General features: G+C 41.8%; 1 protein-coding gene across 1 annotated transcript in view; it reads right to left on the reverse strand.

Moving 5' to 3' along the window:
• Nucleotides 1-1,782: 1,782 nt before the first annotated feature.
• Nucleotides 1,783-13,737, reverse strand: part of ABCA9 (ATP binding cassette subfamily A member 9) — a 58,855-nt gene continuing 46,900 nt past the window's right edge. The window contains exons 29-39 of the mRNA XM_012747410.3: nt 13,241-13,361; nt 12,499-12,616; nt 11,384-11,475; nt 8,846-9,006; nt 8,379-8,454; nt 8,211-8,305; nt 7,043-7,162; nt 6,693-6,833; nt 5,875-5,954; nt 3,102-3,157; nt 1,783-2,966 (exon numbers count right to left, since the gene is read on the reverse strand). Coding sequence (XP_012602864.2) covers nt 2,868-2,966; nt 3,102-3,157; nt 5,875-5,954; nt 6,693-6,833; nt 7,043-7,162; nt 8,211-8,305; nt 8,379-8,454; nt 8,846-9,006; nt 11,384-11,475; nt 12,499-12,616; nt 13,241-13,361 — 1,159 coding nt within the window. The 3' untranslated portion in view covers nt 1,783-2,867. The remainder of the gene's footprint in view (nt 2,967-3,101; nt 3,158-5,874; nt 5,955-6,692; nt 6,834-7,042; nt 7,163-8,210; nt 8,306-8,378; nt 8,455-8,845; nt 9,007-11,383; nt 11,476-12,498; nt 12,617-13,240; nt 13,362-13,737) is intronic.

A 13,737-nucleotide genomic window follows, 5' to 3' on the forward strand; every position in this document is an offset into this window, starting at 1 on the left:
TGATACAGGACAGTATCTTAACACAAAGTGTTCTGTGGCCATTCCGTTTTTTCCTTTGGTTTGGCCCCTCTCAGCTATCACAGTCGAGGGCACCCCCATTTCTTCTCCCCCGTGGCCCCTCCATCTTCAAAGACAGTCACAGAGCACTACGTCCTCTTCATGTTTCAAATCTCAATGACTTTCCCTTCTGCCATGGGCCGGAGGAAACTCTCTATCAGATGATTAGATCAAGCCCACACAGATAATCTTTCTGCCTTAATGTCAAATGGGTCAGGCAGCATAACAGAGACGATGGTGTAATAACATCATCATATTTTAGGGTCCAGAGATTACAGAGGAGCACCTTTACTGAGCCATTTTAGAAATTGCTCCCACAGTGCTAACTATAAATTAGAATATTTATTTGTAATATTATTGTGTGGACTACACAAAATAAAAAATATATGTATAGAACCTGGCAGACAATGTGTATTTAGTCTTCTTATAAATGACAATAATATTGCTATTATGATACTAGGCTTTCAAAATTATTGTATATATGAAATTCTCTGTGGCTCAAGTTTACTGTTTCAGTTTTCTTTTACAGGACTGTTAGATATAAGTCCTTTACTTGACAAACTCTCACTGAGATTATTGGCATTGCTTTTCGTCATTTTTTTTTTTTTTTTTTGGCTTTGGGAACATACTCTTAGAATACTAAGATGATGTATGTGTCCCTTGGTCAGCCCCCAAAATATAGCACATAGACACTTTCTTATTGAAAAGAGCTTCACTAAAGTCCTGAGTCTAATAGAGTGTAATTAGGTCAGTTAAATCAAGTCCTAGGAAGTCATGTCTTATTTAAGAGGCAAGCCTTATATACAATGATAATGGCATAGTCTTCAGCAATTTGGTTCCTTGCAAGGAACATCTACTCTATAATATAGGGAAAGTGAACTATAGTTTTCAGCATGTTGACTTGTATCAAATTCTTTGAGACTCATAAAAGTCAAGTGAGTCAGTAGGGCCAGTATTAATGCCTCTCTTTCTCTTTCCTTTTTTTTTTTTTATTTTTTTTATTTTTTGAGACAGGATCTTGCTCTGACACCAAGGCTGGAGTACAGTGGCATGATCATAGCTCACTGTAACCTCTAATTACTGGCCTCAAATGATCCTCCCACCTTAGCCTCCTGAGTAGCTAGGACCACAAGCATATTCTACCAACATCTAGTTTATTTATTTACTTATTTATTTGTAGAGATGAAATTTCACTACTTGCCCAGGCTGATCTCAAACTCCTGGCCTCAAGTGACCCTGCTGCCTCAGCATCCCAAAGTGCTGCTATTACAGCTGTGAGTTACTATACTCTGCCAATGTCTCCTTTTTAAAATAAGAAAAGGGGGCCTTTTGCCCAAGGTTTCACATGAGTATTCTCATAGGTCACTGGCAGGATTTTATCTTCATAAACTAGGAGGATGCAAGAAACAATTAGAATCAAAATAAAGGTCTTTCCCACAACTTTCTTTGAATATTCAACTAGTAAGCAACCATAATAGTAATAACAACAAAAAAAAAACTCACCTAAATAAGAGTGTACAAATATATTGTGTTTATTTTGAGGTGTTTATAGGCTCACCAGTTGGATAGGTCAGAAGATATATACATATAGGAAATTAAGACCTATGACATTTTAGTGCTTTGCATAAGAGTAGACCCTTGCATCGTAAGAAACATATAAAATCAGAAATATATTTCAAACTCATATGTAAAATATATATTTTTAAATTTTCATTAACTCGGTCATTCAAACTCTTACTATAACTTTTTATTTTAACAGATTACAAATTTCCTTTATAGTTATAACAGACAAAAAATATGGACTCTACAATCTAAAGTATGAAAAATAGCAGAAAAGGAAAATCAGTGAATTAAGAACAGGTTAAAAAGTGAAAAAGACACCTGCACTCGAATGTTTATAGCAGCACAATTCACAATTGCAAAGCTGTGGAAACAACCCAAGTGCCCATCAATTTATGAGTGGATTAATAAAATATGGTATATGCATACCATGGAATACTACTCAGCTTTAAGAAACAATGTTGATATAGCACCTCTTGTATATTCCTGGATACAGCTGGAACCCATTCTACTAAGTGAAGTATCTCAAGAATGGAAAAACTAGCACCACATGTACTCACCAGCAAATTGGTATTAACCGATCAACACCTAAGTGGACATATAGGAGTAACATTTATTGGATGTTGGGAGGGTGGGGGGGGGAGGAGGGGATGGGTGTATACAACCACAACGAGTAAGATGTGCAACGTTTGGGGGATGGACATGCTTGAAGCTCTTACTCGAGGGGGGCATGGGCAATATAAGTGACCTTAACACTTGTGCCCCCATAATATGCTAAATAAAATAATAATAATAATAATAAAGAAAGTGAATACTGGGCTGCTCTGTAATCAATTGATTACCTTTACCCTAAAATCAACAGGATGTCTTAATTTGTATGTTATCTAATCAAAAAGATAAGAAAATATTCAACAGTTTGAAGTTCACAGAAAGAAAATTAAACAATCTCTGTATCATTTTTAGATATGTAAACAATTCTATAGTAAATGCATTTTAAGCTGAATACTGTATGCAACATGGGATTTGGCTGCTGGCACAGGGGCTGGGTGGTCTGGCTTAGTCCCGTGCCCTACGGTCACTCTCACTGACTCCACCCTTGGTCCCACTATGAGAAATACAACTGGGAAAAATTATGATATGAGTTTAAAAAATATTTTGTGTCATATCTGAGATAAAGTCTATTAATGCTATAAAATATTGTCTTAAAAAGAGTTACAAGTTTAAAGAGAGTACATAGGGTATTTTAAACTTTAAGGTTCTTCCTGTGGGAGGAGCTTCCACCTTATTGAAGGATCAACTTCCTCATCAAAATCATCCAACTCCTGCTCCTTGGAGAGTTCCAGGAAAACCTGTAATAGAAAAAATATATATAAAAGGAGAGTTATGCATTACTATCTCCTGTAGCTCCAAGCAAGTGCAAAGAGTATGCACATATTAAACACTTATATTCCATGGAAGATCTGAAATCACTAAAAATGACCCACCTGTTCTAGGGTAGATTGTGAGAGGCTGTACTCCTCCAGGTCGAAGTTCTGTTTAACTGCATAAGAATGAATGTACATTAGTTCTTTATATATAATTTTGTTTAGGGAGTTTTACCAAGTTATGTGAAAAAAAATATGAGTAGTTCTTAAATATAAAAGATAAGGTAATAAATATTCTTAGACAAAATATGGAAAAGAAAATATACCATATAGTCATACAATAGGATGGAAATACTGTCCCATTCTCCTAGAGTTTTGGCAGAGGCACCACAAGACCAGAAAATAACACAGACGGCTCCAGAACACCTGTGCAGGATAAGCTAAAAGATGGTACCTTCTGCGCTGAAACTATCCGCCCCTCTACACCTGCCCCCAGTCTTCTCTGCTCCACTCTCTACCCCAGGGGCTGAAATGAGAGATGTCTCCTGGTGGATTCCACCAATGGCAAGCTCAGCAGGAGGAGTAGAAGGGAGGGGAGGTTGCGGCATTTATTCTTTCAATCCCTCCCTGACACCAAGTGTGCCCCTTGATTGAAGGTCATTGCTTCTCCCAAGGTGGGAGATGATTCTACATGATTCTACTCCCACATTCCAGTCACTGCTTCCTCTCTTAGTCTCTTTGGACCTAAGAATGGTAACAGTTCTGCTGTCTCTAGCCTTGGGTAATTGCATTGTTCCTTATACCCTTGCAAATAGTCATTTGAAAAACAAAATTTCTTCTGGTTATCCTATTTTGAGTTTACCATCTGCTACCAATTTGGACTATGACTGAGACCCTAAACATGTAGATACATAAGAGGAGGGAAATCGTGAGCACAAAGGTGATACTGGAAAGCAAAGATTTCTTTTGGATAGTATCAGACTGCTGTGGTATTTCCTTTCTTCTCTCCATAGACAAGGAGACTGGTCCCTGTCTCATGTCTGGAAAGATGTAAAGAAGAAATGCCATGGGTGGCCGACTGCCCTGCACTTTTAGAGTCTGGAGAAGCAAAGGTGCTTGTGTGTTTCTCATGGACTTCGAAGGAGAGGTACGTTGAGAGGATCACTTGGAGGGGTAAAGGGATTTCAAGGAAGGGGCCTGAAGGCTACAAGGTGGTGACAGGAAGAGGAGGCATCACCCATCCCAGGAAGCTATAGTCTGAGGTTACAAATGGGAGGGGAAAGGGAGTCTTCAAGGAACTCACAGAAGCACCCCGTGAAAGCAAGGGCCAGCAATTGTTCATTTCTACACAGCAGACCCTGATGCCATATTATAGCTCTATGGATCATATGAAGCTTTGCTGCCATATCATCTCTTTTCCCTTCCCCTCACACCCTACCCTGGAGAGGCCCAAAACATTAGCTTCTGAGTCAAGGAGGGAATAGAATAGAAGGTGACCATCCCACCTTCCTAGCTGCAGCTCTTTAAATTCAAGGCAAGTCTGACCTGGAAGGGCCATATGAGTTTTTGCTGGAGTTTGCTTTACCAAGAGTGATTGGTGGTATGGAAGAATGAATCTATGTAGCAAAACAAAAGAATTGTCATGAAGTGTGCATTTAGCTTGCATAACACTGGGCCTAGCTCATTTAATAAATGTATTGCAGCTGAGTAACAATGTCCAGCAACATTTGGAGGGAAAATGCTGCCTTACACGTCCACATTTTGTACTTTGTGTCATCTTCACATAACGGGGCAAGAAACTGCGACAAAATGTTGTTATTTTATTTGTTTTGTCCCTAACTGAGGACCTCAGTTTTAGCAAATTAAACACAGCAGATAGAATTTGAGGTGAGAGGGAACATTTTTGAAAGGAGGAACATTAGAAGGCTTTTAAGAAAAGGCCCCATTGCATTCTAGGGAGGCAGCCTTCCCGGAACGTCAACCTCTCTGCTTCTAATCCATCACAACACGGTGCTTCCCATTGATCCTACCGTAGGAATCCTTCCCACTGGAATGATGCAAAACTGGACACTAGGCCAAAATGGTCAATGTGGTCAGTGTGGAAAATGGCCACATAGACCACAGATTAAGGTTGACCAGCAGGATGAGAATACGAAAGAAAACCTATCTGGGTGACCCTAAGCCTGTCTCAAGAAAAATCTCTTGAAAAGCTAGGGTCCCCGAGGCTTCCACTGAGGGCAGATGACAAGCCAGAAAGTGCAGCTCAAGAAGAGGCGTGAGGTTTCATTCATGGACTCATCAGGTTTCACACAGACATGATGGGCAAACACTGACTCCCTGATGGTCGATGCTGTATGCAAAGACCAAAACCTAAAGGCCTAAAAAGAGTCATGGATCAGCATACCTGAACAGAGAGAGGAACTTCCTTATCAGCATCTAATGCTATGAAATACACAGAGACAAAAAAAAAATTGTATTTTTCTGTTTATGTGAATTTGTGGATACTCTAGCCCTGAATGTCAGTGGTCTCTTTCCTCCAGAGCCCTGTTCGGCCACAGCAGGGTTTCTCAGCCTCAACCTCGGCATTAACGATGTTTTGGTCAGATTGTTCTTTCTTGTGGGGGCATTGTAGGATGTTCAGCATCATTCCCAGTCTCCACCCACTCAATGCCAGTCTTACCCCACTCCCCAACCCCCAGTTGCTGGAAGCAAAAATAATCCCAGACATTGCCCAATTCGTCCCTTGGTGAGAACCACCGGATTAGAAGTCTTAGTAATGTATTTACGACGTAACAGCACAATTCTATGTCCATGTATTTTTTAAATATTGGTTTTATGTAAGGTTTGGCTTTGTCTGTTTCCCAGAGTCTTTTCTCTACGCGATCACTCTTACCTATCTCTAATTTGAAGAAAGCCTGTGATAAAGGTCTCACGTCGTCAACAGGCAGCTTGTAGACCATCAGGGAGGAATACCTGCCAAGGGAAGGGAGTGAGGCTGACCTCTGCGTTTCAAGGTCGCAGCCCCCCATTGAGAGCATGTCGAAAAAGGAGCAATAACCTCATCAACAGTTTGTTTAAAGAGACACCTAGAGTGCAGAGGTTCTTTGGTCAACAATAAGTCACTCTGCTAAGAGGAGGATTAGAAGACAAAGGGAAGAAAATCAACAGCACCTACTCCCTAAGAAGGGAGGAAGCAAGACTACTCATCCTTTTCTTAGTGAGAAGAGAATAGCATGTAGGTAAAAGAACTAGGCTCAATTCCTATTTCCCCAACTCTGAGCCTCAGATGCCCTTACTGATAAAAAAAAATGCTAAGAGATGCCATTCACCGGGTTTTGTCTGATGCCTGGTACTCTGGCATGGACTCTCTACTGGTGATCTCCTTTAGTGGAGGATGGCTTTACCTTCTAGAAAGGACCCCTGAGATGACCTAAATACATCCATACTTTAGTACCTGGCAAATAAAGCCCCCATGAATGCCAATGCCCTTACAAGAGTCAGCTTCCAAATCAGCACTCTGTTCTCTTATTTCTCTCCTGTGGCAGCCCTTGGAATCGACTTTTCTCTAATAATTAAAGTGTTCACAAGTACCAACGAGTTACCAAAAAAAAAAAATAATAATAGTAATGAGAAGACAAAGCTTTTATTTCATCACCGTTAAAGAAACGCAAACCAAAGACTGAGATAAAACAAAACGACAGCTGTGTGTACCTTTCCTGCCGAGCAGCCTGTGGGAAAAGCCTCAGGATCTCTGCGTGGAGGGGCTCCACCTGTGCAGGGGTCTTCACTTTCATCACCAGCAGATAATCTTTGCCGAATTTGCTTTTCAGGTGTTGGATGGAACCGATGCATCTGGAGGTAGGAGGAGGACGAGGTCACGTAAGAAGAGGTGGAAATCTACTGCTGGCGATGCTCGGTCTCTGAGGCCAGGGAAGGGCCACCTAGAGCCTGCAGCAACCACCCCAGCTCCTCCCAGTGGGGGGCCTTGTGCAGGGAAATGTCCTTCCTTCAGAGCACACAACCGGAGCCAAGTTCGAGTGTGGGCTTGGGCGGGCACTCACCTCAGCCTCCCGGACACCATGATGGCCACTCGGTCACACACGGCCTCGGCCTCTGCCATGTAGTGGGTGGTCAGGAGGGCGCCCCTCTCCCTGTTTCTAAAGGTGGCCCGGATGGCCTGCCTAGAGTTAGGTCGAGGGAAAATGTTAACTAATGGGAATGCTCAAGGTATTGTGGAGTTTTAAAAAAGAAGTTTCCGTTGACAGACATGAAATAAGTCGTGAATACAGATTAGACAAAGAAAGGATTTTTTTAGGGGTAACAGGCATGGAAATGACCAGGCTATTGGTTAGAGTATATAATTCAGAACGTGGGTTGGGATGAACATAGGGAATGATACTGGGTAAAAGGCTGTTTAGAAAACGCTGAGTTCAGGAATATTTAGGAGAAGGCAGTGGGAAGAGAGACAGAAAATGAGAACTTACTAAAACGCACGATAATCACAACATATACCCAAAAGATACCAAATAACAGAACTCAGAAAGACTCGAAATGTTTCTTTTTATCTGCTGTAAGAATTGTGAATCAGGTAATGTTGCAGAAAGATTTAAATCTTAATAATAGATTGATTTGACTGAGAGTAAAAATGTTCCATGCATACCTAGAAGATCTAAGAAAAAACAAAATTCTTAGAGTGGATATTAGGTTGGGAGAATATATCTTTTTCTTGTCAATAAAAACCGGTTGTTGGCCGGGCGCGGTGGCTCACGCCTATAATCCTAGCACTCTGGGAGGCTGAGGCGGGCGGATTGCTCGAGGTCAGGAGTTCGAAACCAGCCTGAGCAAGAGCGAGACCCCGTCTCTACTATAAATAGAAAGAAATTAATTGGCTAACTAGTATATATAGAAAAAATTAGCCGGGCATGGTGGCGCATGCCTGTAGTCCCAGCTACTTGGGAGGCTGAGGCAGAAGGATTGCTTGAGCCCAGGAGTTTGAGGTTGCTGTGAGCTAGGCTGACGCCACGGCACTCACTCTAGCCTGGGCAACAAAGTGAGACTCTGTCTCAAAAAAAAAAAAAAAACCGGTTGTAATATGAAGTCAGATAATTTTTTCTCTTAACATTGCTTTCCCTGGTAATGTCGGGGTCTTTCCTTTTCTAAGTAGAAGACGACCCGGGTGGTCACGGGATCAATACATTCATGTAGAAGTTACTCGTGATATCTCCTCACCACAGTTGCTGCTGCCCCTCGGGGTCCATCCCGGTTGACGGCTCGTCCAGAAGCACCACCGACGGGGTCCCCAGGATGCTCAGCGCGAAGCACAGCTGGAACAGCAGGAAGAGCCTGTCTGGCACCCGTCTGTGGGGTGCACAGAACAGCCCCGAGTCCTGCCCGTACCTTTCTCTTTATTCCCTCCGATAAGGTCCCCACGGGAGCCTTCAGCTGTCCCTGCAGCTTGAGAGCATCCACCAGCCTGAAGGAGACAGAGAGAGTCAGTCCACACCACCCGCGAGCACTGGTGACTGCATGTAGGAGAATGAGAAAACCAGAATAAACACTGCAGTGGGGGATGTTTTTCAGAATAGTCAGGGTGGGCACGCCATTCAGACCACCTAGGCTCCTTTATGAACCTTCCGTGGTCGTCTTTTTAATGATTTCTTTCCATATTAAGAATAACCTTTTTCTCTTCAGGCTTAAAGCAAGAGAAAAAAAAATACTGAACAGAGTTCTAGATGATCAAGTCTTTTCCCCACAAGATTGGGGCCATGGGTTAAAACCCCCCTTCCTTAATTGCATGTGGACCTCATTACCATGACATCCCCCTAGCAAGGAACGAGGTGTCCTCCGGGCCCACCCCCATGTACCGTGAGATGGCGACTGCAGCGTCCCCTTTCCTCAGCCCTTTCACGGCGGCGTACACCTGCAGGTGCTCCCTCACCGTCAGGCTGGGCCACAGGGCGTTCTCCTGGGGACAGTACCCCAGGAACCCCAGGGCGTCCCCTCTGCCGCTCCCTTTCAACAGCACCTACACAAAATAAGTTCATTCTCAGATTCTGTCCAGAGTCTTGTGTGTATGTTTGTGCATGTAAGTGTTTATTTCAGTGATGCCTTCTTCACACACACAGGTACTAAGTGTACAAAAGCAAATAAGCAATCACTTAGCTCGGGGGAAAAGATGGTAAAAACTCAATAATTTAAAAGGCAGATGTTCCATTACAGTTTACACTTTATTACCAATTTCATCACCATGGTTGAATTCCAGGTTGCTTGTTTGTCTGTTGTTTGACTTCATTCATTGATAGGAACATGCAAAGGAAGAGTTACTTGTTGAGGATTCTGTGTTCCCCAGTGATAAATAGTTATAATTATAGGCTCTACTTTACAGTAAGGCAGTAGTTCTTAGTCAGGGACAATCCTCCACCCAGGGGATATTTAACAGTGCCTGGAGACATACTTGGTTGTTAGGGTTTGGGTGTGTATGCATTGGTGGGGAGACAACTACTGGAATCTAGTGAGTAGTGGCCAGGGACAGGGCCAAACATCCTACAATACACAGGAAAGCCCCCCATATCAAAAAGTATCCAGCCCGAAATGTCATTAGTACCAAGGTTGATAAATCCTCAACTAAGTATTAATAATAAAAAGCCTTTAGCCCTATGTCTGGCCCATAGGATCCAATAAATACATGATAGCATATATTATTTTTGTGAGGAGGCACTGGGCTATGTAATAATAATAACAGCTAATGTATATTCAGTGCTTGCTGTGTGCCAGAATATAAACATTTTATGGATTTTGGTTACATTATCCTATCTTTACAAAAGCTCTATGTGCATTAGATGTTTGTTTTATTATCGATGTTTTACACGTGGGAAAACTAATGCATGCATGGATTAGGAAACTAGCACAAGGTCACAGATGGTGAGCCTGGGACTTGAAACTGGGATTAACCTTCAGAATCCAAGCCTTTGACCTGGATGCTATATGGTTTCCCCCAATACAAAGGAAGAGAGACCTAGTCACCCTCGCCTCATAGAGCTTTGATTCTGGAGAGAGAAACAGAAAATGAACAAGTAAACATGTAAGAAAATTAATTGAAGCCTCTGCCTCATGCATTCAAGGAAACAGATGTGCTAAACAATAATAGAGGATTTAATTTAGCTAATAGCTAAATTAAAGTTTTTTGGGGAGGTAAATGCTAAAGTGATGAGGAGATGACAGAGCGTATGAAGAGATGAGGGAAGGGCACTCCAGCTACTGGAAGAGCAAACCCAGAGTCTGACAGGGAGAAGGTGACCCGAGGCCAACAGGAGCAGGGGAGGAGGGGTGTGGAAGGTGGTGGACACAGCCCACATCAGGCAGGGTCTCTTGCAGCCATGGTGAAGATTCTGGATCAATCGTTAGAGGTTGTAAGTGGGAGGGCGACAGGACCTCATTTGCATCTTTTAAGAACTGCTCTGGCTGCTGCTGTGTGAGGCAAGAGTGGAAATGGAAAGAAGATTCAGGAGACCTCTGCAGCAGTCAACACCACTGCCCAACCTTCCTTCCTGGACACTCCCCTGACATTGACGGCATGTCAAAGGTCGGTAGCATTTTCCCTTCAAAGGGCGTCCCTTATTTTGACCTCTGCCCACCATTTTACCCAGCTTGGCCTAGCCCTAGACCTACCACCAAATGGTATTCAGATATTATTCTACCTTCTGCTTTGGAATTTAGGCAATTATTTTTTTTTTCTTATCTCTGATCACTATTGTCTTAATAAATCCTGGATCTTTTATCACTAAGCCAGCATCACTGTTGTGCTTTGAGAACTTCAGTGTATGTGCAGTAATACTTTCTGCTGCTCTGTCATTCCATGACATCAGTTGGGCCAGGATATATCTCAATAATCATAAGAAAGTTTCTGTTGTTTACACTCTGTGTAAATACCCATGACATTTTACCTGCTCATGGACTCTTACCATTACACAAGTGACACATACTCTTTAATTATAGCATATAGCTAGAGAGCTGTTATTAAATATGAAGATTCATGACTCTGTCATTATTCTGACAGTGGTTTCTGGTGTGATGCTAGCTGAGGCTACTCAATTCAACAATTTCTTGGGATACATAAGTCGACAAAGCAAAGATCTGTGACCTCAAGGAATTTATATTTCCTTTTAATGAATCTATTTTCACTCAATAAAGAGTATAATATAGATTGCATGCAGCCCTTCTCAGCACCTAACTCTTTTTGGAATTCAGGAGAGAAATTTTTAGTCAATCCTCTTCATTCAATGCATAAATCCCACGAATTGATTGAGGATTATCTACATAATTTTAAGATTGCCATCAGTATTCCTGGTATAGCGTTTGTTCTAGGCAGCATCAATGACCATATTTCTGTGTGTTTTACTGACCTGCCCTGCGGTTGGTTTTGTGTCTCCACATATCATCTTAATCATTGTACTTTTACCAGCTCCATTGTGTCCTAACAACCCTATAACTTCACCTGAAAGAAAGAAGTATGCTCAGAAATATACAAATAATTACAATAAAAATAAAAGCAAATATGATTTGAGGGCTCACTATGCATCGAGCACTTTGTGAAATGTGCTGTGTACATCAGTTCACGTGTTCTTCACACTCATACACACACACACACTCATACACACACACACACACATCCTTGAGCATCATTACTAGCTTCATTTTACAGGTGAGGAAGCTAAGACTTAAAGAGGATAAATAACTTGCCCAAAGGCATGCAGCCAGTAAAAGACTGAGCTGGAATTTGAAACAAATATTTATTTCAAAGCCTGGTGCATTTAATCAACAATTCCACGAAGTGTGCTATTTGTTAGGAATGAAGAATGCATTACTGTGTTTCAGTTGTTCCCTCTTTGTAGTATTCTCTGTTGTGAAATTGTTACTTAAAAATTTATACCGTCTTTCTTAACAGAAAGACTGCCTTTTTGTTGTTTTGTTTGTTTTAATAGAACAGACATAGCCGTCTTCCTATGTAAAGAAAAACTCTGTTATAATTATAACTGAGGCTTTTTATTTTTTTGAGACAGAGTCTCACTCTGTTGCTCAGGCTAGAGTGCCATGGCATCAGCCTAGCTCACAGCAACCTCAAACTCCTGGGCTTAAGCAATCCTCCTGCCTCGGCCTCTTGAGTAGCTGGGACTACAGGCATGCACCACCATGCCCGGCTAATTTTTTCTATATATTTTTAGTTGGCCAATTAATTTCTTTGTTTTTTTAGTAAAGACAGGGTCTCACTCTTGCTCAGGCTGGTTTTGAACTCCTGACCTTGAGCGATCCACCCACCTCAGCCTCCCAGAGTGCTAGGATTACAGAAGTGAGCCACCTCACCTGGCCATAACTGAGGCTTTTAAGAAGGAAGGAGCGGCCTTAGCCTGCTGATGAGTTTGTCAATAGATGGCCCCAGATTCAGAGACTCTTATTCCCTTGGAAAGACCCAATCATCAGAGGTCAAGATTGCTCTGCTAACAGACCTACTGTTTCCAACCTTTTTTAACACAGAAGGAGACATTTCTTGTGGCGATTTTTTTCTTCCTTTTGGAAAAGCATTTTTTCTTTTTGCCTGCATATTCCTTCCGTAGACAGCTGGCAATGATAACTGGTTTCTGTAAAGACAAGTAAATAATAATGGGACTTTATTCTCACCTTGAGTTGAGAGAATGCTCTTCTCACCAGACCTCTCCCTATACAAAGTCAAGAATCGAAACTGCGATTTTTCAAGAAAAATCTCTCCCATAGTCTGTATTCTTGCAGGGAAAGGCCACTGGCACCACATAGTGTGACTTGCGCTTGCCCTTATTCAGCGAGCAGGAACAGAGATGTTCATTGAAACGTTAGATTTGTCAAGACACATACTCACATAAACATGCTCGCAAACACGCACCTCAAACGAGCTCTCTGTGAGTGGCCTGCAGTAAGCGTCACTTGGGTTATAGGACACACAAAGTCTTACTTAGGTGTTGTAATGTTTAACTGTACTTATCAAAACCGACCCTGCACAATAAATTAACAAGTTAACGTCTGTGTGTGTGTGTGTGTGTGCACGTGTGCACGTATTTCCTTTTCCCTCTTAGCTTTGTGGGCAGTGCATACCCACTGAAGTCAAGTAATGAGCTACACGTGTAAGAATGAAAGAACTTAAAGTGTTTTTCAAAAATTAAGATTAGGAAACTGCTCACTTTATCTGAGAGGAAAAAAAAATATTTGATGAACATTTTTGTGACTTCTACCTCCTCCATGTTGGTGACGGTCACAACATTCGCTGTTCTTGTCCTTTCCATCTGAACATCTTCATCCTCCCCTTCAGGCTCTTCTGGGTTTGGAAAAACATCGTTGCTTCTTGGAGAAATTCTAAAATCAAAACAGTGTGATAATGACAAGCTTCAAGTGGAAAAACTTGCAGCAAAAATAGTGAATTTTCTAGATACTGTTATCAATGATTTGAATAGATTTGCTATGGGTACAACATAATCTCTATCCTTGTAGTCGGCACCATCTACCTTTCAAACAGCCTAGTTTCCATCAGTGAGTCAAATGGTGCTACTCTTATATTATCCGTGCTTTTTTACCTAAGGTTAATTCTCCTTGTGGGTGGTGATTTTTTTCCCCAAAGAATAAAGCGGTGCACACCCTCTGGCAAAGGATTTTGAAGCAGGGTTGCATGAGAGACATCCCAGGGATTGTAACTTTGGCACAAATATTTTGGAATTTTGAAGGCTTTATAAGA

This window comes from Microcebus murinus, chromosome 18 (genome assembly GCF_040939455.1).
Source record: "Microcebus murinus isolate Inina chromosome 18, M.murinus_Inina_mat1.0, whole genome shotgun sequence".
NCBI lineage: Eukaryota > Metazoa > Chordata > Mammalia > Primates > Cheirogaleidae > Microcebus > Microcebus murinus.